The 27,185-nt window shown below is 40.3% G+C and overlaps 1 protein-coding gene across 17 annotated transcripts in view; it reads right to left on the bottom strand.

Annotated features, from left to right (window-relative positions):
• Positions 1 to 5,405: 5,405 nt before the first annotated feature.
• The window catches only part of Nrg1 (neuregulin 1), a 203,380-nt gene continuing 181,600 nt past the window's right edge, over positions 5,406 to 27,185 (bottom strand). For 12 of the 17 annotated variants that reach the window (XM_021171058.3, XM_021171056.3, XM_021171057.3 and 9 more), the window contains 5 exons: positions 22,323 to 22,425; positions 20,736 to 20,862; positions 18,150 to 18,280; positions 17,162 to 17,368; positions 5,406 to 14,591 (listed from right to left, as the gene is read on the bottom strand). In XM_021171058.3, the coding sequence (XP_021026717.1) occupies positions 13,937 to 14,591; positions 17,162 to 17,368; positions 18,150 to 18,280; positions 20,736 to 20,862; positions 22,323 to 22,425 (1,223 nt within the window). In that variant the 3' untranslated portion in view covers positions 5,406 to 13,936. Of the gene's footprint in view, positions 14,592 to 14,961; positions 15,104 to 17,161; positions 17,369 to 18,149; positions 18,281 to 20,735; positions 20,863 to 22,322; positions 22,426 to 27,185 lie in introns of all 17 variants that reach the window. The other 5 variants (XM_029480679.2, XM_085844035.1, XM_085844032.1 and 2 more) reach the window with 1 other exon arrangement.

Genomic DNA, 27,185 nt, shown 5'->3' with positions numbered 1-27,185 from the left:
TTACATATATTCAGTGTACATATGTTGAATGATGGCATGCTCATCATGTAATGAATAAACATCAGTTTTAAAAGGGATGAAGGATGATGAGAGAATTAATTATCAGACATTGAAGGGACCATTAGTGTGTGGTCATGGCTATGCATGGATTCAGAGTATAGCCAGTGTTCACTTTATAGCCTGGCAGGTAGCAGATGGTCCAAGTAACCAAGTGAACCATGTGTCACTGAGCATTGTCTCCTGGGTAATCTCCAATCTCCAGTGCTGTCTTCAGATTGTACCTCTATTGACAGGCAGATGACAGGTTACTCTTAGTTGCTTGAGAAGCCATTTATTACGTATTTAAATCTCCCTTTGTTTCTATCTTATAATTGAAATTTTTATCGCATGCCCCCACTCCGTGCTCCACCTTCTGAAGACATCAAGTGAAGTGGAACCAGAGAATATGTCTTCTACAAGGATGACATCCTTCAAGCCTGTGCAGAGGCCAAACATCCTATGGCCTCAGAGCACTAGTTTTGTCAGGTTCAAAAAGCAAAATCTGGGAGCTTTTCTATCTCCCTCTGTTGGCTAGTTTTACACCAACTTAAGACAGCCAAGAGTAGTGGTTCTCAACCAATAGGTCATAAGACTTTTTCACAGGTATGCTACATATCACATATTTATATTATGATTCATAACAGTAGCAAAACCACAGTTATGAAGTAGCAATGAAATAATTTTATGGTTGGGGGCCATCACAACATGAGAAACTGTATTATAGGTTCAGTCATGTTGAGGTTTAGTATTTTGCTATGTATTGTAATGCTGAATACTAGTCTCCAAGGCCAGGTTGCCCCCAGGGACAAGAGAATCTGCACATATAGAAAGTAATGTGACCTCGCTCCTTAATTTAAAATTATTAATTGAATAAAGGAGATGACAGCCTATAGCTGAACAAAAGAGAGATATAGTCTAAGTTTGTATTCCTGAGCTTGGGATCAGAGAGGAGATCAATAGGAAAAGAAAGGTGGAGAGAGGAAGATGCCATGGGGTAAGCGACCATAAGAACTGGCCATGCGGGTCTGCCAGTCAAAGTAAGAGTAGCACATGTGGAACATAGAAAGTCACATTTCAGTGTTATTGATAGGGAGGCAGATCTAATAGCATAGAGGGTAGAATTCTGCCCAGCTCTAGTGCATGAAAAGCTTATTGTAAATATAAAAGTTGAACGTCTTTTATCTGGGAACTGAATGATCAAAGGCAAGGTAGAAATTAGATTGAGATTAATCTACAATGCAGTCACAACCCTAGGAAGGTTGAGAACCATGGAGCTAGAGTCACCTGAGAGAAAGAAGTCTCAATTGAGAAAATGACTCCACAAGACCAGGTTGTAAGCAAGCCAGTAAGCAGCATGCTTTCATGGCCTATGCACCAGCTCCTGCCTCCTGACGTCCTCTAAGGTTGAATAGCAATGTTGAAGTATAAGCCAAATAAACCCTTTCCTCTACAACTTGCTGTGGGTCATGGTGTCGCATCACAGGAACAGAAACCATAACAAAGACATCCATAATAAGAATCATATACCTTCGTATTTGTGCATATCTGAAAGCTTTCAGAAGATTTACCTACCTGGGTATGAGTCCGAAAAGGAAAACCACCTTGACATTCTTGTGCTTGGAACTCATCCTGGAGAAGATGCTATTGCTGAACAACCTGGCATCTCAGGAGGTGGGGATTCAGGGAGGAAGCAGACAGGCTGATGATCAAAGTCCAGACAGCTGTATTAACTGCTTCCATCGGTATCTTCAAAGTTCAGTGGCCCCGGAATAATTTCAAAGGCAGAGAGTAGTTCTGCTGATTTCTTCTCTGTAAGCATATTTTGGAAAGCACCCGTGGGTTCAGAATTCCCAGGGATGCTTCTTAGCCACCTCCCCCAGTCCCCTTAAAAAATCAAAGGATTCATTGCTTTCTCCATAGGCTCATCAGTTGCATCTCATATTTACCCTAGGCTTGCAGTTACCTCGAGCAAACAGGAACCCATTGTATGGCCCAGTTATTACTGTAGCACATCCAATTGAATTAAGTCATAAGACGGGAGAACACTGTGGCATAACCTCTCTAAGATGCAAAAACCCCTCATTATTTGCCGAGCACCAATTTCCTCAAAATAGGGACTGCAGCCCTGCAGGCAAACCAAATTCTAAAATAGAAATTATGCTTGTTTACATGGTTCGTGGTGATGCTGGGTCTCGAGTGGAGCCAAACTGCTGGGCCTGTGACAGAGGAGACTATGCATAATTAATGACCTTGAAATCTAAATTAGCTCTTATTAATTGGATGGAGCAAGTCATCATTTTTTTTTCTGAATTTGTAAAATTGTTTTCTTCTTGGAGGGAAAAGAAACACCTGTCCCCTGGTCCAGTCTAGTTCTCAGCAATTTGGGTCTCTGATGTTTTGGTGTAGCTGAATGAGGAAAGTGGGTAGGGGAAGGTGGGAGGGGTTTTGGACTGTCAATCTAGAGACAGACTCTGAAATTCTGCTCCCTGATGCTCCTGCAGTCTCTACTGATCTCCTTAGGACAGCTAAAGGTAGGTGGGATCAACCAACACAAGCCAGGATGCTAAGTCAGAAACGTAACCTGTTCATTTTCCATTGTTAGACACAGGAGATTTATCTACAAATAAAGACATGACTGTTTAAATTTTGATTTTTTTTCTTTCTGAAATATGGTCTTACTATGAAGTCTAGGCTATTTTTGAACTCTTCATCCCTTTGTCTGGATTCTCAATCTCTTCTTGTACTAGGATTGTTGCCATGCCAAGATAAGACATGCATTAACTGAGCACTAATAGATGGCAGGGTAGCATGCTAAAGCTTGATGCAAAAATTAGGTCACTTAATTTCCTTTACTGACTCACAGGTTTAGGTCAAAATTTTGTTTGAGAGGGGAAGGATTGAACCTAGATCTTTATGGTTTCTGGGCTCCTGTTGTTTCTGTCGTATCTACCTTTGCTGAACATAGTCCAACATTGGGGTAAGATCCACAGTGTGAACCCTCAGAGTGCAAGGTTGACAAAGGAGTTTGCCCAAGAAAGAGTGGGACTATCTGGACTTTGATTTCCACTTCGTTGAGAAAGCTGCCGGATTCTCTATCCAGGCCCACATTTTATTGGCTCAGTGATTGTGAGAAGCAAAATGTTCAGTTGTGTTAAGTTGCGACTTCACAAAGAGTGTTACAACCATCTACAGGATTTGTTTGGGCTTCTGGCTTCTGGGTATTATTTTATTGTGGTGGTGGTGGTGGGAGGGCAAGACAGGCTTTCTCAGTTGTAGCTCAAGCTTGCGCAGATCTTGCAAATCTCCTGCCTCAACCATCTAAGTTTAGCATGACAAGCATGCACCACCACAGCAGCAAACACTGGATTAGAAAAAAAGAAACCACTACCCAGTCTTGAAACGCAGACAGTTTAGCTTCGTAGGCTTAGACATTTACAAGGTCCCAGGATGTATGTATCTCAGAATCTGCTTGGCTGCCTAGTGAGTTTTTGGGTGGGAAATCTGTGATCAGGAGCCAGGGAGTATCTTCCCTCCAGGTTGCTGATGCTGGCATCTCCCAGCATCACTGTATTGGCAGATTAGAGACTGATGCCATATCTGATAGGCACAGAATTTGGAGGGGTTGTAGGTGGTATTAGCTCCACAAGTTGTGATGAAATAATCTTTTCAAGAAGTGCTGCCATTTCCAATACAGCTGCCTGTTTTGAAGTGTAAGGTTGTGGGAAACTCCAGCTAGCCAGTGGCAGCCCTGCCATTTGGGTTTGATTACTAGTTGGTTATGTTTAAATAATGATGGGATTTTACCCCTTCAGCTTCTGAATTACTGAAGTTATGGGGATCCTTAGAATCTTCCCCCTCCCACCCTGGTGAACATACAGCAAAAGTTTTTACTTTTAAGTAGACAAACTGACAGATAACTTTTTTAGTCTATAAAGAAACTATATTTCTAGCCTAAATAAACTACTGGAAACAGAGGTTTGGCATGGTAACAGCAGTCTCTTCCTCTTCCTTTTGACTAGTTACAGCTTGTCTATCTTTGAAATAGAATCACCCAGACTAGATCTCTGGCCACAGATCTTGCAAATCTGCATTAGGTTATAATGCCCATTTACTTGTATAGCATATTGACTCCATGTTTTAATCAACTAGCATATTTGAAAAATCTCTTTGAGGGCATGTAGTAGGTAAAGCTCTGTGGAGGCTTTCAAAAAGTTGGAAAACTTTGGGTTGGTGTAAATTCAGTAGTGAATGTAGAAATCTGATTTAACAGACCTACCTAGTGAACATGTCCACTTAAGTTTTGTTTTGGAGGTCTTAGAAAATAAGTGGGAGGGAAGAGGGGTGAACAGAATTGAAGGGCCAGTGGAGACAGAGCCAGACTGAGTACAAATGTTATGCGCAATGCTTATGAATTCACTACCAAGCCTAGTGTGCAGCAGGGACTTCCATCCTTCAGACTTTGGCTCTGCTTTTTTGGTTTGGGGTGTTACGTGTGATTCTTTTTACAACAATTTAGAAAGCTTAATCCTATTTACCCACTTAAAGCAAAATAACCCAAAGACTATTCTTCTTTCGCTTTTAAAATGCTTGGCATTTCCTGGATTCGTCACATAGTCTTAAATCTGTGCATGTAGCTCCTGTTTCGGGCCACTGATGGCTTATTCTTTTGATGTTCAGTATGTACCATAGCCCGGGCACTGTGCTAGGCAGTCAATATACAAACTTGGAACAACTGTCTGTGTGCTCAATGGATGCGCAGTCTTTTACAGAGGAGATTCTAGATATTTACAAGTGTGAAGTAGAGAGAAAACACTGTTGAAGTCCTCACAGCTGTGAGTCAGTGGGAGAAAAAAAGCACACACACAGGAAGGGAAGTGTTTCTAATTCTCAAGATGCTCTCCAAAAGAGACTTGTCTTACCCATAGGAAAGATAAAATATGCTTATCAGGAGGCTAGTGGAGAAGACAACTATAGCAAAATGATATATACAGAGGGGCACAGATTTTCCTGCTTCCTAAGATGTAGGGAGGACTAAATGTAGTCACACTGATTAACACACAGCAATGAATATTTAATAAAATACAGAAGAAACTTCCTCATCAATTACTCTTTAGTCCTAATAAACTGAAGTCATAAATCTTCCCAAGCTTCCTGAATACATTTTCCTCTCTGTAATGCTTGCTGGTCTGCCTCTTTGTCGGAGAATTGGCGTTGTGTTCTGAGACTTTTACAGATAGTGGCATCTTGCTAGAACTCGATAATGTTCTGTTTTTTATGGTATTTATCTATCTCTACAATTTATTTTAATTATGGCAACTGATTGTGGTGTTTCTATTCATGGCATCCATACAAGGTTTTATTTGAAATGACTTTATTTTAGTTAAAATGCAGTCAATCAAAAACAATATGCGAATAACAATACAGGAGGTACAGGGGAATAATATGAAGTTGGTGGGCCAATGGCAGGGATTCGAGAATATCGATATGGTGTACTTCGGGCAAACAGAAAATTACGAGACTTGGAATGGACAATGATGCTAACAGACAAGTTGGAGCCATCATAGAGTCAGACTGTGAGGGGTTCTTAGGTCAGGCTGAAGATTTTTCGTCCATGGGAAGCCATGGTTTATGCAGAAGTCTAGCCTGTGAAGGTGTGAGGGTTCATCATGAGAACATGAGGGATGGCTCAGGGGAGCAGATGAAGCAGGTCAGGGTGCTGGTGGCCCTGTGGCAGAGGATGAGACCAAGAAACGGAGGCAAAAGCAAGGTGATGGAGAAGACAAGATGATTTGACAGTCATCTGTCACCCAGTTGATGTGGAGGGAGACATGTAGAAGAGTGTTCTAGTGTGGCTTAGTCTGTGGGTGGCAGGTGCCTCTCCTAACAAGATGTGGTGATATTTCCCAATAGTGGTTGCTTCTTTGATGGTAACTGATGTGGTTTTAACCTGAGCAACACCCAACATATCCTTGTTAACGTCTTTACAGGAAGAGTGATCGTCTTACTCCTAATTCCTGTCTAGGCAGCCAGCTCCTTGCAGACTGCTCTCCAAATGAGTGTGTGGTGCAGTTACTGTCTTTTCACATGTGAGAAAATTCTGTGGCCAAGTAGTGGAAAAGATGTAACACCACCAGGCCTAGATCTTCCTCAAGGACCTACCAAGGAAGGGGTCTTAGCTCAAGAATGTTACCTTGGATCCTCTTTAAATTGACTTTCAAAGTTTTTTTTTTTTTTTAAATCAAGGTATGAAGGTTGTATAGTTTTAGTATTTTAGAGATTTTAATGGACACATACTATTTGCATATATTTATGAGGAACAGTGTGGAAATTTGATCTATGTGTATGATCTGCAAATGATCCCTCAAGATAAGTAGCATATTTGTATTTCGCAACCCTGGAAGGGAAGAGTAGAGAGGGGAGGCTCTGTCTGTGCAGGGGGTGCCTGTGTAAGTACAGCAGCAACAGCTCATAACCAGAAGGGTGTGACAAATGGAGACTGGAGCTGTCACATGCAGCACTCTGCCCCTCCCTCCTCATGGTGGAGAGAGCTGAGGAGCTAGTACAAGTTTGAATATCTTACTAGCTACAAACAAGTATATCCCAGTGAAGCCCTTTCCTAGAAAAGGATAAAAAACTTGCCTTAGGCTCCACTCTAAGGGATGACAGGAGTCTGGATAACCACAGTACTGGAAATTTCCAGGGACCTGGCAGAGATCTAGAAAGCTTAGAAGACCCTCACTTTAGAAGAAAAGTCAGTGATGACCAACGTTTAATTGCCAATGCTAATGATCAGAGGCACAAAGTGTCTACCTAAAAGAGTCTTTTTTAAAAACAAGAAAATATTCCTTTGCATTGTTTGTATGTGTGTGTGTTTGTGTGTGTGATAGAGTTAAACAATTATTCTTAATTAAAAAATGCTTCATTTAAAGGGAAGATTATACAAGAGCAATTATGTCAGATTCCATTGCTATTAACAGTGCTTATTTGCAAGTGTGATGATAGATAGCATGGGCCTAAATCAAGGACCACTTTTGCAGGACCAAGTGTTAAAAGACTGAATCCAAACAACTTAAGTCTATAAATTATTAATGCATCACATAGATGAGAGAAGGATCTCATTTTATGCACAGTGTGAAGAGTAAGTCAAAACTTAAAAGAATTATTGGGTATATAATGGGATGGGTACGGGCATCAACAAAGATATGTGAGTTTAGTATTAATCTGATATTTGACTGACTTCTTTCATTTTATCATTCTGGAGGCCTTGGCTCGGACTATACTTTTTCAAAAATATAGACGATATGTGAACTTTATGGGAAAAAAATAAGGCCAATGGGTGTGTATAGATCAGACAGTCTGCAGGGCTAAGAGAAGATTTGATTGTTCTATTAGAAGTTTACAATAAAGTTTGAAGGTGGTATCATGAAGTCCACATCATAAGTCATGGTTTATTTATTTTCTGTGAACTTATACTCAGAGATTATCACAAGCCATTAAAAATTAGTGCCTTGACACAGAATGGCATGGCTGCACAAGAAGTCAACCATTAATAAAATACACAGAGATCTTAGTTTCTAAAACTGCTACATTGAATGTTATTTGGTGATGTTGCTTTACAACATATACTTGTTGCTATTAAAAGAAAGCATTTTTCTTACTTATATGTGGTTGGTGAAATGGTCTATCAGGTCAGCTCATGCAATGTGACATACTTTACTTGAAACTGAGAAATGTCTGTCTCTGAACTTAAGGATCTGGAGGAGGAGCAGGGGAAGCCATCTGAATACTCACTATGTTCTAAACACTTTCTAATTACTTTACATGTGCTCCAGTTTAAACCTCTCTGAACCACAAACCTTGTTGTGGAGAAAGGTAGCAAGAAGAAACTGCCAGAGTTCACAAAGCTACAGTTATAGGGTCATTATTCTTTCCACGGAAGCCCTCTTCTTTTGACAGGAATTTGCCACCTACACACCAAAATTGTGACTTGACACTCATAGCTGGACTTGGACTTCCTTAGAAAGCTGAGGTTATGGAGGATAGACAGAGTTGCTACCTTAAGCAACCCAGGTTCCAGAATATCTGTAAACCAAAGGCTGGAAGGCTCCTCCTCCAACGTAGAAGCTGATTTAGCTAGAACTCCTACTATGTTAAAGAGAATTGGACATGAAAATGCTCATCATACTTAGGCTACTGGTCAGGAGGGACTGAGAGAAAATAGGTATCCACAACATATCTACAACTCAGTAGACACATTGCTCTGAGAATTAAGTCTAACTTCCCCAGGCCTAAATTTCTACCAATTTTTCCCCTAGCATAAAGCAAATAAAAAAGATACAGGGTATTTTAAGTCATAAACACTATAAAAATATTAATACGTAGTACTTTGATTCTTCTTATGTCAGTATACAATAAGGCATTAAAGATGTTAATTCCTTAGCCTTGTTGGAACAGAGTGGGAAGAGATAGCTTTTCTCCTATAAATTTCTGCTCCTGAAAGTTCATTGAAAGAGGATGTTTAGAGAAAGATTCTTCGGTCAAATGGTCACTCCATTCTGTCTCTCATTTTTCTTATAAAAAAGAGGTTGGTCATGATATTTTACAGTAATAAAATCCTTTTCCTACAGCAGGTATGGTTTTAATTCAACCACAGTTAAGTAGCAATAGCTAGCCAGGGAGGTGCATACGTTGCAGGATGGATGGTATCAGTAAGGCCTACAGGTATGTACAGAGCATGTACTGCCTAATCTAGCAACAACCTTGTAGGGTACAATAAGAAGCTTCCTATACAAACAGAAAGGTTTTCCCACAAAGATCTCCATCCCTAAACAAATTACTATGAAAGCATCATCTTTCAGAAGAGTAGCCAGAATGAGAGAATGCAATATGATGCTAAGATGAACCAATGCTCCATTTTTTTCTAGTATCTTAAAATGTTTAGATTGCAGACCAGCTTGACATCCCCAAATCCTTGACCTTAAGCCCTTTGATGATTCATCATTGGAGCAGAGAAGAGAAACTTCTACAGACTGGCTGGGAAAAACAGACATCTTCCTTCTTAGTTTGCAGAACTAGCCTAGATTTATCACTCAAGAGTCAAAAACAACTCAAGAATAATAGGAATTTTCTAGACTCTGTTTGACTAGAAGTCACTTTTCCTTTCTCTACATTACCTTCTTTTATGTAACTCCTCTGCCTGAAGTGGCATGACCACTTAGGTTCACAAGTCTCTCTTAAGATCCTGATATTTGTCGCTTACAGCTTTTAGTTTGGGCATGGGGTTGGCAAATCTACAGTATAAACTGAGGAAATGACCCACATTCTAACTTACATATTCTCCCATCTTCTGATCTGATGCTTGGCCTGTCAGCTGAATGACTAGTGGGCAAGGTCATTCATGACATGACTTCAGAACATTAAGTCTCCTGAACTTCTAAACTGCTCAGACATGATGTTCATTCCACTATTATAAGGTGCCAGGAATTCTGTCTACATCAAGGGTGAACTTGTATAGGAAATATTAGCTTATGCCCAAACTCCAAAACAGGCTGACTTATTATACATCTTCTAAAAACTCACCATCTATCTGAGATAATGAGAATGGTTGAAATATATAAAAATTACACACAAAGTATCTATGTTAAAATATGGCTTCATAAGGTTAATTTTAATAAAAAGAGCACTGCCTTCATACTATAATGAATCTTGTAATGTGAGGAATATTCCATGCATAGGCCCCTCCCTGAGCAGTATGTGGGGCATTATTTTATTTTTTAAAGAATGAGGAGAGTAAAGCCACTGCTCCTTAGTCTTCTTATAAAATGGTGTTCATGATGGGAAATAAATTTAAAGACATTACAGGGAAGTTTAGCATAGATGTCTTTGAAGCTACTGTGGCCGTTGAACCATTTGAACCTTGATAGTTTTTCCCCTTTTTCTTTATTTTCCTTTTTTTTTCCTCTTATGATTGCATAGGATTGGCACAGTCATTGCCATTAATCTGAGTAAGTTTCTTGATGTCATTGCAGAATAGATCAACAATCAGGATCCAGAAAGTTATTCAGTGTTTCCCTCTGTTGTCTTTGTGGATGGCAGTTTGGTGGCTATGAAATGGAGGAACCTATTGCTTGATTTTGTGTTTCTTACAGCAAGGAGTGAAGTGGTAAACAGAGTCAGGAGGGAGGTGATTCAAGGATGGGTAACATGGCAAAAGCAACAGAGACAAGATGATCATAGGGACGGTCGATGAAGCACAGTCCTATAGCATAGCTGTCATGGCGAGATGAAAAGTGCTACTCTTAACAGACTGAATGTTAGTCTGCAGAGCAACACACCCATGTCTACAAAGTAGCATTTTTATTGCAGCGTGACTTTCTTGGGAAATGAACAATTCTTTAAATAAATCACAATTACTTATTGCTTAGTATTTGAGATAATAAATTCTTTAGTTTATCAGTACTCCATGGCCTTCAAATGTGCATTCTTCAAATAGTTTCAATTACATATATATTCTTTCTCCTGAACAATAAATTATTCTTTAAAAAATGGAATAAAGGAAAAGGTACATAATTTTAAAGCAAAGAAAAACATATATTTTAAACATTTATCTTAAACTTATATGAAAACAATTCTCTATGTTAGATGTTTAAATATAAATAATAAAGGAAAATATGTTATTTACAATGTAATACAGTAAGTTTAGAGAGTAAAAACTAACATTAACTCATAAAGACAGTAAATGACTTAAGAAAACATCTAAGTACTATACAATGTGTATTTACAAAAGAATATATAATAGAAATTGTGATGTGTGGCCATTTCCTTTTGTCTGCATTTCTTCATAGTGTTTCATGGATCTTAGTGGATAGAAATCTTGGCAGCTGCTGGAATGCAGCCAGAACTAAAAGGGAAGGCCAGATCTTCCTTATTCACTAATAGGGGCCATATACCTTCAACTTCAGGCCAAAAGAGGAATACATACAGAGAAAGTTACCCTGGATAGACGCCACCCATATTGACAGTCACACAGACACAAGAAAGAGATGGCATATTGCTGCTTGAGATACATTCTCTCTTACACAGAGGGCCATTTTGTAGTTAGCAGAAGACTGTCCACCAGGCACTCTTGAGGGTAGGGGGATGAATGGAGGGGAAATCAGGGCAGAAAGCAAATCCTGAGTAAGTACAAAGGAGTTTGCTATCTACTATACCCCACTATATAACTTTCAGTAGTTTTTGATTTAAGACCCAGGAAACATAGTTGTTATTAAATTCTGAGTAATTTGTCCTCCCTTAAAATACAAGGCATCTTCACCCATGCCAGGACCACAGGTGTGCATTCTTTTGCCCTATTACAGCTCTGCCTGGATTCATAAACAGGATGCTTGAGAGAGACCTGGCAGTGAAGCACTGTAGAGATGTTCCTGGACATATAAATCCAGAGGCTACAACAGGTAGCCCTGACCAGCCACGTGGCTGTTCTCCTCAAGGAAAGCTGTGTTCTCTTGGAAAAAAAAGGCTTTCTCAACTAACATGGCAATTGTAGATTACCAGATAAAGCACATAAGAAAAAAAAATCACATATATTTGCGATTTGAAAAATTGTATAGCTTTTCATGCTAGTAAAATGCTGCTTTAAAAAAATTATTTAAAGTGTTATCATAGGAGTCTGTTTTTCAGAAGGGACCTTCCTAATACTCTGGTGACTAACAGATTTGAAACTGAGTATTTTTAGAGTTTTAAAATAACAATAAAGAAGTTTCTCTATTGAATGATAGGGTAACTCTGACCTTTAAAGGCAACACGGAGAGCTGAGAGAACATGCTCAAGCCTGTTGACTTTTCCTTCCTGTGGGGAGTTGACCACTCTCTGCAACACTGGGAAGTCAGCATTAGGCTTCCACCTGCAGGGGTTCATTCCTCTGTGTATACCAAAAGTTAAAAATCACTGTGAGCACAGAGAACTGCCCTGTGACCAATGGCAAAAAAATGAGAGACTGCACATACTACGAGTAACTTGAAGGGTTTCCACTCAAGCTTCTCTTAGTAACAAGGAGGAGTGTAACACATGGACTTGTGGCCAGCCTGCAGTGTGTTTTCTAAGACCTCTTTGTGGGTTATTACTTGACTTATAACAAAGCTCGGTAAAGAAAATAGATTCGGTTCAACTGGGAACAAGAATCTATCGTTGCCATTGGCTTTGCCAATCCTCTCTGTTCAACTCCTTCCCAATTTTGCTATGGAACTCCTAAGAGCCTACTTAGAAACTCAAGAAGCTCCGGTCTTGATTGACAGATAACAGGCAGAGAATATACAGGGTTCTGAAAGGTTATCCCCCACCCCCCACACACACATTTTTCTTTTTTTTTTCCCTCTGGATTAGCAGTTGTTCATTTGTTAATATCTATAAGTGTCCATTGGCTTTCCAATCACAAGAGAACAATCTTAGTCCTGCTTTTGAGACAGTATGGGGAAAATTACTTAGAGAAGAGAGATGGAAGATACAGGCTATTTATGGAGAGAGATCAGTCCATGGGGGGGGGGGCGGTCACTTCTGCAAGAAAAGCTGCAATCTTCCCAATGCTATTGACACTCCCTAGTGAGGCACCACTACGGGAAGTTCTTGCTAATCACAAATCACATGCACATTGGCCATTCCTGGCAAAAAAAAATATATATATTCATGCATAGTTATGACCTAATCAAGGCAATGTTGAACACAAGAGAAACATAATGGGGAGAAAGGAGTGGCCAACCAAACCAAGTTAAGATGTCAACTGGGTAGGGCAGCTGCTTTCCCCTTGTGACTTCTACACACTCACTCCTAAATACTCTAGCATGAAACAATGGCCAAGTCACTGCTATGCACCACAGGTACATCATACAAGTGGTTGGGGCAGATGGCTGAGTGTACTCTTGGGTCTGAGGCTTCATGACACTCTGAGCCTCTTCTGGAGCCAACAAGAGGGTACAACCAGTCAATTAAAAAATATGTCAGAAAGGATTGCACCTTTAGCAGCTGTGGTTGGCTGGTCAACAGATGAGCTGCTGGGTCTCCTCCAAGACAGAAAGTGAAGTTGAGTCCTTTCTAAGTTGATAGATTTATCCTGATAGCAAGCCAGAACCCATTTTCCTAAGCTGTACTTAAAGCTGTTACTCTTTATCAAGAACAGCAATAACTAAAAAGTTAAAATTAAAGTCAATGGTAGCTCCTTTTAGCAAGAGCAAGCTGTCTTCTGATTAATAATATTGTTTGTTTTAAAAATCACAGTATTACTTTCTCCCTAATATTTAACATTACTTAGGTGCAGTTTCCTGCTATATGTAATAGTAGCATGCTGTTGGGTCTACTATTATCTCAGAGTCCAGTGAAGCAAACCTTTGGCTGACAGAGTAGAGAGAACTCATTTTATATTGGGAAAGCAAAGAAAACTTCATACAAAGTAGAAAGGTATTTGGATGGATGTGCCATTTCAAGACAGTACTGGTTGGGTGCTACTGGAAGCAAAGAGAGGGACAGCTGCTAGCCTTGCAAACCATACATCCAGTCAACATCATAATGCAATGCACAAAAAGCCAGCAAAAACTGAATATATGGGAGGTTTTGCTGAAATACTGTGAAAAAGCAATCACCGTTACTTTATAAAACTTGCTCTCGACATAACATAACATAAAGGCACCATTGATATCTTTCTCGTTTTTTTTGAAATACTGTAAAAAATTGCTACATATGGCACATAACACATTTTTACATACATATATTTAATTTATAAAAGTTTTTTTCTTCCTGTTTTCTATTTGCAGAACTGCTAAAATAAAATAAATTGTTTAATTTAAGGTGAAATACTTTATTATATAAAATAAAGTTTTACAGGTGAATCTATGTGTTTATTTAGGTTTTATACAGCGATAGGGTCTTGGTTAGCGATTACACTAGACAGCCTGGCCTGTAATTCTTCCTGTGTGGAGAAGCGGCCTGCTGGGTTAGTCCTGCTCTCAGCCAGACGGAAGGCAGGGGCCGCCTCAAGGCTGGCTGCCAGGGGGTTCTGTATGCCCAGGAATGGTGTATCTTCACCTACTCTTTCATCTTCTGTCTCACTTTCTGAGTTACTGCTCACAGAACTTGGGTTGCTGTCCATTTCCAACCTATTGGCAATGTGGCCATTGGGCTTGGTTCTTTTGGCCCGCCGGCTATTGGTGACTTTCTTAATAGGCTCTTGAATTGGCTCATACTCCTGGGTCGTTTCGTATTCCTCATCCTCCACTATCCTCAATGGGCTAGGGGGGAGGCTGGTACTCTGATGTGCAGGGTTGTGATGAAAGGAGTTGAGTTGCTGGGGGTGGTGATCATACTTCTTCTCCCGTAGCCTCGGTGGCGTCACAAGAAGCAGAGGCCTCTCTTCTTCCACAAAGGGGCTGACTGCCACAGAGGGCATGGACACCGTCATGCTGGACACGGGTGGAGACATTTCCGAAGGGGGCGATTTAGGGGAGCTTGGCGTGTGGAAATCTACAGGTGACATACGAGCCGGGGTGGTCATGGCTGATACATACCTGTGTGAGCACAGAATACCCCGCGTGAGTGTGGTGGATAAAGAGGGCACAGAACAGGGAGGGAGTAGGGGCAGAGTTCACCACGGGATATAGTCAGAGAATTGTCATCATTGAATACTTAAGTTTTACACTAGGAAGTTCAGCACCCTTGGGTCCTATCCTTATTAAAGCCAAGAGTTTCCTTATAAGAATCATGCAAAGATTGGCTAAGTCATCTAGCTCATTAAAGCTTTTTGAGAGTTTCAGTCTCATCATGAATTTAAATAAAAGTATGTGAGCCAAGGAAAGGGGGACTCCCAAGAACATCTCAGCTTATAAAGACCAAGGCTTGGGGACTTAGAAGGGAAAGAAGTATTCTTAAATACTATACCTTCCTAAAGGCCAAGGGGTCTTAGAGAATGAAGCCCAAATGGGGAATGGAAGAGGATCTAAGATGAGTTGCTGACAGCTCGATCTGCATGCATTTGGATCTGTAAGCCTTGTTTCTCCTTAGCTCAGCTATAAGGTTATGTCTTATGAAAAAAAAAAGAGCACAGTAACTTAAAATTTACAGTGTAATACATTTGTGTGCTTTTAAGTTGAAAGTTTTCATGAAATGCTACTAGTTAACATTCAATTTGCCACTGTCCATTTCAGGGTATAATATATCTGAAGGCAAGCCTGAGAGAAACCATAATTGGTTTTATGTCACCACAGTGGGCACTAACTCCAATCTCCCATGTATTTCTCCTCCAAATCCCAACACTGCATCAGCTTTTGGTATCCTTCTGGAAATACTTGCAAAAAGATCCTTACAAGTTCCTAGAGAGCTTCTGTGTATACACAAGGGTTTGGCGTACCATGGTATTTCACGCCATGCCATGTTGCATAATGCCACCATTTCAGTCCAGGTACCATGTGCCTGTTTTGCAGCACTGTGCCTTCCCTAGAACAGGAAGGCATGTCCTCCGGGCTGAGTCTGAGTCACATTCCTCATCTTTTGATAATGATGCTCATAGTGCACAGCCACTGGGTGACTCTTCCTGACACTGACATTCACAGTCTAATTTGATGTGACCTGTGATGACACAGGATACTGCTCTCTGAACTCAAGCTAATGGGAAGAGGAAGCCTATTAATTCTCTCACTTTTCCATGATTCATGGTGATATGGAAGTGAGATCCACCTGTGTTTAAAATTGGAAAAAGTGTCTCAGAATTTGAAACATCTCGGGCCCAAGTCTGCAGATATCCTTTGAGGGTACCGAAATTAGACCTTCTGAGAAATTCTAGTCACAGTTCAACCAACACATACAAGTGATTCATCTTTTTTCTCCCCAAGATCTTTCAGTTTAAGACTGTTTTAACTCTAGATAGTCTGGGTGATGCCCTGATTTCTACTTTAGCAGACAGAACCCTCAAAACCAAGCCATAGTAATGAAAAGAAACCTCACACTACCTTCTCTGTATGTTTTAAGAGGGCTGAATAGGAATGGACAGACTTCAATATACAAAACTATAATTATACAAGGTTAATACTCTAGGACATTTTTAGACCATACTCTTCTGCAGATGTATTATAAAGAGAATGTTAGATTCATAAATTCTATCCTGTTCTGAAACTGCATTGGGGACAAGGTGATCAGCAGGCTCTTTGATCTGAAACTCCCCAATTGATTCTTGGCTGTACTTTCAGGTCCATAAGTAAGAAGTTCTTTGAAATCACCTCCACCCAGGTAACTGTGAAAATACATTTGGACTTGGCATTATATTGACTCTTTAGTCAATGGAAATAGGCTAAACTGAGATAACAATAAGAAAACAAACGAACTGGATTGGAAAATCAATAGGTAACAGCCGGCAGATGGGCTAAATGGTCAGCTGGCCATGACTTTCATTCAGCTTAGATGAAAACGGATAAAGAGAATGTCCAAGTTCAATATTCCTATTTATCACTTTCTCCAGTTTACTCTCTTCCACCCTTTAGTTTGCCTCTGTCATCCCTTCTCCAAACCAAGTTGAACTTTCCTCAAAAGGAAATGCAAACATCCTGGAATTGATGGTTATATCAGAGGCAATATCTGCTTTGAAAATCACCTATAAAAGCTGCCAGGCTCATTATACAACACCTTTATTTACCCATGACTTCTAGGGATTTCATAAATGGATACAGCGTGGTGAACAGGAGGAGGCATTCCCCCATGACCATCAGCAATGTCACAGCCCTTGACTTGCTTTAACTGAGGCTAGAGGTAGGGTACTTAGAGCATGAGAAGACGAGAACAGAATGACCACTGAGGTAGAGAATGGACAGCTGGCCGATTGGAATTAGATGAGGGTCCTTAAAATGGTACACCTGAAGGCTCCTGCTCTTTTTGAGTTGGTTGCCTGTCAGCCACTGGGACGGTGGGAGAAGCTCAGGATGAAGGAGTTCAGCCAAATAAGAGGATGACTTCATCAACTAGGAGCATCAGGGAAATGATGACACCCCTTACATAAGGATGAATTTCCTTAGGAGAGACCGCAGGTGCTCATGGGATTCTCTCATTGAATGAGGATCTCCTCCAGGATAGCTTTGCCATTCGGTTTTACCTTTCACTATGAGGAGAGTCTCTGTAGGAGTCAGGGGTTTCTCTGGCATGCCTGAGGAAGCTGTTACATTCTCGAGGGCCACCCAGGCCATGAAGACGCCCTCGTGGGCCCCCAGCTGGGCTGCTGTGCCTGCTGTTCTCTACCGATGACATCATGATTACAGAGTGGCTTTCTGAAATGATGCTTTCTGTGTGCCCATTACTCCAGCTGGGTAGAGAAGAAACGTTAAGAGGCAGTGAGACAGATTATCTTAATTTTATGTGGAAAATAGCAAAGAACAAAAGTGCCAAATATCTCAATTGACTGATACCTCAGTAGCCCAGAAATGATTCAAAGATCTCTACTCTAAAGAGAATCTTGATTCAGATTGGACATGTGAACACATAGTTTATGAATTTGTTCATTCATTCCATAAATATTTATCAAGTGCCATGAGGTAGTATTAGGGCTGTCTCACAGTGCTTGAGTGGCTCGGGCTAAACAAAGGCATTGCTGTGTGCATTATGTCTGGAAGTCTGCTGCTGTACTTGGTAGAGTGAGCACAGCCAGCATGACATCACAGCCAGGGTATCTAAGAATGGAGTGCTCCGCTATGTAGGCAGTTCCAGGGGGGGCACTTCCCAGGGCAGTCTAAGCTTTAGAAACAAACTTCTAAGGATCACAATGAATCTAGACAGATGTTTCCCTGCAGTGAGCAGCAATTCAGTGAGTAGCTGGGCATAAATCAAGGCAATTTCTAGACTGAGGAACAGCAAGGTGACACTTCTTATTGTTTGCAATAGACACATTAGGCTTGGGCATACAAAGCCAAAGCAGTCTATATCCAAAATCTATTAACGTTCACAGTCAGTCCATTTTACTGCTTCTGACTGTCTCCTTTGCTGTTTCATTAGGAATGGATAGAAAAGAGTAATGAAGGAAATAAATTCTGCTTAGGATATTTTTTTTTCCTTCTGAGATTCCAATCCCTGTTCCCCCTCCCCCATACCTGTGACTAGGAGTCTGGGTGACAGTTGTGGAGTGATGAGCTGTGGAAGTGTAGTGACTGGTGGAAAAGGAGGTCTCCACTTCTCTCTCCACAATATGCTCACTGGAGATGACGTTTTTAGATACATATTGCTGGATAAACAAAGAGACGGAATTAGAAAGTTCACGTTAGATACATGGCATGAACAAATTCCTTTCTAAAGGTCTGCACAAGACAGGTCCTAAAAATCTCAACTTCATTTCTGTCAGTTCCAACTGATAACAGAAATGTCCCAAACATTCTGTCCAGTATTATTTTTGTCAGCATTCCTTCAGGTCAAAAAAACCTAACTGATATGTGAGGGTCAGAAACATACATATAGTCTAATTTATTTCAAATTTCATTTCACTAGAAAAATGTTAACTATGGTATTTTAAATTTTGTTTTTTGTTTTTGTTTTTGTTTTTTTTAATTTCATAATGCCTATACTGACCCTACAGATATTGCTGAAGATTTTAACTTGCTCAGTGGTATTTCAAGGACTTAAAATATTTTCAAGGTCTGAACAAAGCCCAGATAAATACCCAGGGCTTTATCTTTAGTGAGTCAACTTTACTTTCGTCAGCATAACACAGTAGCTAGTTACTGCCTGCTAACAGTGAGATGCTGGTGTTTTTTTTTTCCTTTTTTTTAAATTTTTAATATTTTTATTATGTATTTTCCTCAATTACATTTCCAATGCTATCCCAAAAGTCCCCCATATCCACCCCATAATCAGCTTCCAAACGCTGACACCATTGCATACACTAGCAAGATTTTGCTGAAAGGACCCAGATATAGCTGTCTCTTGTGAGACTATGCTGGGGCCTAGCAAACACAGAAGTGGATGCTCACAGTCAGCTAGTGGATGGATTACAGGGCTCCCAATGGAGGAGCTAGAGAAAGTACCCAAGGAGCTAAAGGGATCTGCAACCCAATAAGTGGAACAACATTATGAACTAACTAGTACCCTGGAGCTCTTTACTCTAGATGCAGGTGTTTTTAAAGCTTCTTTTAAGTTATTGCAGGTGCCCTTTGCATTTCTGAGTGAAATAAGTTAAACCATGAGAAAAGGAATAGACAGAAATGAGTGGGGTAGGGTATTTAATGTCTGCTGAGATGTGGGCTCTAAAGAACCTGATCGTCATGGAAGGCTACAAACACACAACTAGAATTTTGCAGGCTGGCTCTTTTTGTTTATGGAAATACTTTCCCTTCTGGATCTTCCTGGGGACAACTGCTGTATTGCTATTGCTATGGTACCCATTCTACCCTTGCCATCTGGAAGCACCTTGAACCCAGTGGGTGTAATGAAAATACTATTTACCAATTATTAAGAACTCCCTAAGTGTGTTGGGCCAAGTGTTTTATCTTAGTGATGTAGGCATTGTTTTTAGGCCAGATATAATTAAGAAATAACATTGAAAGGAGTTATTTGTGCCATCATTGCAATTCAAACAGTCATGGTCCTGCTGCTAGTATATGTTACATTGTATATGATAATATATCACATGACATATAATACATACATATTACATTATATATATTATAGTTATGTTGCCAATGAGTGCTTTTATTCACCTTGGAAAACATTCTAATGAACCCATTATTAAAATCAAAAGCTCCCTTTTAACCCTTTGCTCCATCATTCTCCCAGAAGTCCGTGTTCTGAACCTTGGGAGTACAATAGTAACCACCAGCTCCCAACGTGAATCTATGACCACTTTTCTCTACCCAAGAGCTTCTGTCACAGGACGGAAAATGGCATTACAAATTTCAAACTACGTCTATTAAGAAAACTACACATTCCAAGGGAAAGAATGGGGATCGTGCCGGAACATGAAGATCAACACTTCAGAACTATGAGCTCTGGGAAGAGCGTTGGGCCTGATCTCTTAATATGAGAAAGAACTCAATGATGGTATGGACACGGTCTCAGGGAGTAGGTTATCTAGTCAAATTTAGAAGCTACGTGCATAGTGCAATCAAAACAAAAATACGTGAATGATTGAGGGTGCATTTCACATGGAGGTCATAGCATCACACAGAAGGAGTCAGGGAATACTCAAGTATTACATTCTCCTCGCTTTGTTCCAAGTTTCTCGCCTTTTCATGTTCCAAATTCTTCATGGAAATCAGAATCAGAAAATCACATGCCCCATGAAGGGACCCTAATAAAAACATTTCAAAGCCCTTTGCTTGGTTTGCTATGAGTCAGTGATATATTGGACTAGTTTTCATTCCCAAATGTCTAAAAATAAATATTTCTTCCAATTCTGATTTTATTATTTATGACTTATGCCATTTTCTCCTCTTTCTAGGCATTCCTGCAGGACAAACCAAGCATCCTCCCAATATCTTAAATGCCACAATGTAAGGGACCATGTGCTGATAACTGGATCCATCGTAAAACAGCCGTCACTGTTTTCTCCTGGCCAAACCTTGGGTTTGTGGAAGGCCACTATGCTAAGTGGCAGCAGGTAAGGAGCCTAAGATTAGAAAAACCAACTTCAGTGTGTCTGAACAGCAAATGCATGCTTTGTTTTCTCAGTGGGTCAGTCAACATACATTCACCAGCTGCACATTCTCTGGTGGTGGGTTTGGATGGTGAGGGCCATTCGCTATGTTCACCATGTTGTTTCGTTCTGACCGAAGGCTCTGCCGGAGCCGATCATGAAGCTTCTGCCGCTGTTTCCTGGATAGGAAAAAAAGGAGGTGTTTGTTCCTCATCCTTTTGTTCATTCCCTACAGCCACATCTTTAGTCTATTAACACTGATGGAAAACCTGAGGCTCTCACTCAGTGATGATCATGAGTGAATGGAAGTATGTGTGTGACATTGTCTCATAATAATTCTGTCTCAGAATTAGCAGTATCACACATCCCAAGAACGCAGGTTTCAATAGTTAGATGGAATTCTTATGGAAATGTAGTTAATTGTACTGGAGGAGAACAAAAAAGGAGAAAAGAACCCAAATGCATTAGTATTAGGCTAACCTCTCAACCATCTTTGTCTAAATTGTACAGATAGACATTGGTCTTACTATGAGATTAATGAGCCTGATTCCATTTATAAATTTTTCTATGAATTGCTTAAGAAGATTAATTTAGCTTTTCATTGGTATATTTCATATAGCTACTATGTGTGCATATCCCATACATCTCTGTGGAACTTTGGGTATAGTTTACCATTATATTTTGGCACAATTGTAACAAGACTCTATACTTTGCAACTTTACAAAAAAGAAAAAAGGTGATAACTATTCAAATTTGAATCTAAGTCTTTTGATGCCAGTTCTGTGATTTCTTGTCTTTTTCACTCTTTCCTTGCAGCATTTATTCATTTATTTATTCATTTATTTATTTATTGAGATACCATGGGAACATAATTTATGCTGTAGATTTTGTGGCAAAATATTTGCATGTTACCTCTGTTTTCTAGTACAACATTCAGATCAAGACACTGCCGAGATTAGTTTTGACCTGAAAATATTATGTCATCAAGAAAAACCCAAACAACACTCTATTAACTGAAAATTACATTTACACCTCAAGAAATACTAAGTGTAGAATGGGACTCATTAGTCAGCCAATGTGTGTGCTAGCCTGGACACCTGTAGAAGGCCTAGCATGGTGACTATATAGCGTTAAGATTTTCTTTTAAACTTTTTTCCAAACAAATTTGACTTGCTTCTCCTTCCACAAAAATTCCTTTATATACTGCACATTTATAGAGCATTTATGTTGGAAACCTAATAGAATTAAGACATAATCTTATTATCTCTCAAAAAAAATCCCTCACACCCTATATTTTGTTTATCATAAAGTGCTTCTTAAGATTCTGCTCCTCCAACCTCCAGTTACCCCTTTTGGCATGTTCCACTCTTAGTAGGAAGTGCTTGTGTGGAATGCTAATCCTATACAAGCCTTTATCCATTTACAAAGCCATAGTCACTGAGAAATTTGTCTAAGTTCAGACAAACAGTCAAAGATTCACAAAGTATATTACTCAGTCGGGAACTTAAGGATGTAAGTTCCTATGGTCCTCCCCATCTCCAAGTCTTGGGTATGAGATCACCCACTACAAAGCCCTGTATGCCTAAGATGCTTCTACGTTAAGGGGGGGGGGGTAGACAGAGACGAGGGGGAGCTTTACTTGGTTTTGCAGTAGGCCACCACACACATGATGCCGACCACCAACAGGGCGATACAGATGCCAGTAATTGTCAGTACCCTCTTCTGGTAGAGCTCCTCCGCTTCTGGAAAGGGGTGAGAACAGATGTCACTGACGTCATCTAATGCCACCAGGACTTACAACCAAACAGTTGGCATGCTTCATGACGTTACCCATGTCCACAAGACAATCAATCCTTGACAACAAAACTTCACATTTACACTCATGTCTAAGGTACAATATGTTCTAGGCTATACTTTAAGCATAAATAACAAGCTTGCTAGGGCATTGAAAGTAAAAAATGCTATATTTTATGATTCCTCTAATTACCAGCTATTATACATATATGATATTACATGAGAAAAATCATAGACATTCATTACAAAAGAACTGATAAAACTATATCGATGTTATTCTATTTATTAAATATCCTATAAAAAATCTCTTGCAAAGACAACAGGAATCAATGTTGATAAAAAAAAAAAATGACCTAAGACTGGCTCCAGGGAGACCCTTCTTTCTTCCTTCCTCATTCTTCCTTCCTCCATTCACCACCCTCCACCCCAATCATCTTTCCACTTCCCTGAAGTTTTAAATCATCACTTCATATCCAGTGGTCTTTACAGAGAGGCATGTCTACATTTAATAAATTGAATTCAAAGGTAATTGCAAATATGAACTTGGCTTGTAGACAGTAAGTTAAGGCAACAGCCTCACAGTTTAGAGTCAATTTACTAGAAGAAACAGGTACACTGTGGGGGAACAGGGTGCCAGAGAAAACCCAACATGGTGGGTAGGGACACTTGGGCCACTGAAGGGAGTTGTTCTTTAGAGGAAAATGCTTATTATGCTATTATCAGAGAACCAATTTGTATTAAGCCCATCATTAACACAAATGACGTATCCTTTGGACTAGACTGCACAGTCCCACATCAGACAACTGGAATATTCTAAGAGAGTGAGTATGGTACTCTGAGCTCTGAACTACAGGTACCACTCTACTCCAGATGCAGTAAGTCTGTAATGTGTGGAAACTTTTCCAGTTAAAAATTAGTGTCTTTGGAGGATGGCTTGCTTGATTTTTATATATAGGTGAGTCAGGCTGTTAACAAAATTTGCAGACTTACTGGAGATGCTGATCGCTTAGCTTCCAATAATCTGATTTTACATATTTGAAGATCTTCACATGTTTGCCCAGCGCACACAGAAACTGGCTTGTTTGCCATTAAAACTAATAACCTGGGCAAGAACTGGAGAATACTGTACAAATGGAATATCCTTATCTGAGCATCAACAAGAAAGAGTATTTCCATCATCTGTTCAGCCTTGGAAGTTATACCATTCTCTTCCTTGAGAGGGGGCAGGGTCACAGGAAGTTGTCTTAAACATGAATAAGTGATTTTTAATTTCTATCAATTAGAGGATCTTATCATGAAAGAAAACATTTCCTACAAGCCAAGTCCATGGTAATCAAGTCCCGGTTAACAGGTCAAGAACATTGTCAAATCAAATTAATAGAGCACTCATCATTAAGAGAATAGAAGTCAGTGGGTAAAAGGCTACAACACTGAAAAGATTAAACAAAAACAAACAGAAAGGGTTGGAGGTGGAGAGGAAAAACAAACCAAGTGGATAGACAGACTGAAAGAATGACTGAGAGTGAGAAAGTCAGGTACAAAGGAAAAGGAAGGTTAAAAGTTAGGGAGGCACCTGGAGTTCCTGGCACAGCATGCCTGATATTAAGGGAGAAAACAATAAAGAAATGAAAACCAGGCGGAGGAGGAGATGCTTGGGGTGGAGTTGGGGGAGGAAAAGGTGGGTACAAAGTGGGAAGGGGTGACCCATACAGCATAACTCCTAACCTGGGCTAGCCGTGACATGGAAGCCATGATTAGAAAAGCGAAGCAGTTGGTGCGTTGCGGTGCCACAGTATGCAGGAGACATACAGCTGGTGTCAAGGAGTTGTGTTTGTGTGTGCACTGTACAAATCTAACGATGACATGAGTGGGGGGAGGGGCTTATGTGTTAATTGCTTGAACCTATTGTGCACCTCCCCTGAGACAAAGTTAGGGGTTATGCAGTGTTATCTGTGAACGGATGACGCCATAGCTTTCCTCCCTGGCATCCTAAGTGGCATTTAGTGTGCATGCCTAAGCAGCACAACCGTATCTCAGTGCTCTTCCTTTCAAGGATTCCTTCACATAAGCACACGTTGGTTATGAAATGGAGCATTAGCATTGTCATCAACAAATGGCAGGCCCTGCTGTCCCCTTTTGGCTAATGTACTTCTTCCTTTAAAATCAATGAGGCCTGGTGTATGTGTAGCTTGAAGGCAGAGTGCTTGTCTAGAACATATGAGATCCTGGCTCAGGTTTCACAAACAGATGAGGGGAAAAAAAGGGGGGGATAGGAAAGCCCTTGGTTGCAGCTTTTCACTGACACCCCTACTCTTTGAAAAGCCAGGAAATAAAAAGGGGGCATATAGAAGGACTAAAGTGAGCATTGGGGGTCATCATGTGTTGCCTCCCGCCACCCCAACTCTCAGGGATTCCTATGTTTTGGTCGTTGGTAACTAGGAAAGGACAGAGTTGGATATGTGGACCACTAGCATCTGGTGATCAGCCTATTCTTATTGCTTGTGAGCAAAACAATCATTTCAGGGGCTAGAGAGCTCAGTAAAGGACAACACAGTTAGAAGGAGCCAGTTTAAGACAGGGAACTCAAAACATGGGATTCAATTCTGTGTTCCATTCAGTACTGGCTACACATTTCTCAGCTAAATTTCTTCTTGATATTTTTTTCTGGGTTTTGCTGCATCCACAATATGAATAAAGGAAAATAAAACCTTGGACAAACAGCAAGCCTATTATTGCTCATCTCATTTTTGTATTACTAATTTTTTGTTCTTGCATCACTGTATCCACAAGGCAAGAGCAAAGCTGAGCTAGTACTTAAAATCATCCCAAAGGTCTGGCCTGTCTCCTTAAGTGGAAGTGCTCCAAGTCAGTCTGGTTTGGCTGGATGGACCATGGTGAGTCACATCAAACACATTTTCATTCTAATGTGTCCAGGAGAAAAGACAGAGCCATTCTTACTCTCTTATTTTTAAATGACCCTTAAGGTCAGGAGTTATTTCAGGATATACTAGACTGGCCTTATACTCTGTGAAGCCTTAGAGATGTGTGGATAACAGTGCACTGCCCTTATGAACTGTGAGAACAGCTAAGGGAGCACTTATGTAGCATAAGGGTTTGACTCTACTGTTCACTAATCAAAATAGTAAAGTTTAGAGTCCGACTATACAGCTCCAAGAGTGGGGAAATTCTGCTAGTGATTGAGGTAGTTCTGAGGGCTTGGCTTTTGGTTTCCCACAGGAAAGGGCAGTTCTGTGAGATTTCTGACAGAGGGATATTTCCTATAAGAAAGGAAGAACTCTTGACACTCTGGTGTGTGTGTGTGTGTGTGTGTGTGTGTGTGTGTGTGTGACATGAATCTGAGCATTTTTTCCAATCTATCTGATAGTTTTCTTCTTAAATTTTTATTTTCTTAGAGTGATGTGGCAATTGAGCTTCTCTCTGTGTACTTGTGAGAGCCACCTATGGGTTCCTGTGTCATCAATTATGTTTCTGAGCTGATGTGATGTCAGCCAAAGGGGACAGCAGCTATTGCACACACTAGATTCGTATCACCATGCCACCATGCACCAAACGGTTTGTTAATCAGGACATGGTGTCATTGAGCCAAGACTGTTCAAGTCTTTCACACAAAGAGCCTGGAGGCCAGGAAAGGGGGAAGTTTCCCGCTCCTTTGTCCATTTTTCTTTTGTTTGTTCATTTTTTCTTTTCTCTCTCTCTCTCTCTCTCTCTCTCTCTCTCTCTCTCTCTCTCTCTCTCTCTCTCTCTCTCTCTCCTTCCCTTTTTCTTCTTTCTCTCTCCCTTCAGTTCTTGAAGGGTCTTTTTGGAATATGCCCATATTTCATCTACCTTTTGGAGCCTTGTTTGTTTGGACAGTTACTGTGTGAAGTTTTCTATATGATGACTTGTCTGGGTCATCTTAACCTTAGTGATGTAATTCCATCATTAGTGGAATGCCCAAGCACAACAAAACATCTCCTTTCTATTTCCTTGCTTCTAAACCAACAAAGTTGACTAGACTCATACTTGAGCATCTTCAAGAAATCTGGGTGATTCAGCTCTGTGCAGTGTTATATGTAAAACTGCCACTAGGTTTTGTCCTTTCTTTTCTCTCTTTCTTTCTCTCTCTTTCTTTCTCTCTTTCTTTCTCTCTTTCTTTCTCTCTCTTTCTTTCTTTCTTTTCTTTCTTTCTTTCCTTCCTTCCTTTCTTTCTTTTTCTTTCTTTCTTTTTCTTCCTTCCTTCCTTCCTTCCTTCCTTCCTTCCTTCCTTCCTTCCTTCCTTCCTTCCTTCCTTCCTTCCTTCTCTCTCTCCCCCCCTCTCTCTCCTCTCTCTCTCTCTCTCTCTCTCTCTCTCTCTCTCTCTCTCTCTCTCTCTCTCTCTTTTCTTTTTATGTGTATGTTCTTAAACCTTTTGGTCCTATGGCCTCTCATTTGAGTTCTCCTGTAGCCTATGCACCACTCCGACTTACCCCAGCTCTTACATAACAGCATGGTCCAATCAATGAGTCACACAATGGAGGAGAGGAGGGACTATGACAAGTTGCAGCAGGAGGGAGATTTTTAATCTCTAAGTGAAGGTAGGCTTAGAAATTTAAAAACTGCTGCACTCCATAACATTCTCATAAACTAGTCATAGATTGAAGGCAGAGAAACCCATGTTATAGCTGTATGATCCCTTCTAAAGAAAGAGGAAATTAGTTAGGAACTGAAA

This window comes from Mus caroli, unplaced genomic scaffold (assembly GCF_978045245.1).
Source record: "Mus caroli unplaced genomic scaffold, Mus_caroli_1 scaffold_10, whole genome shotgun sequence".
Lineage (NCBI taxonomy): Eukaryota > Metazoa > Chordata > Mammalia > Rodentia > Muridae > Mus > Mus caroli.
This window is presented reverse-complemented; position numbering and strand designations above follow the sequence as displayed.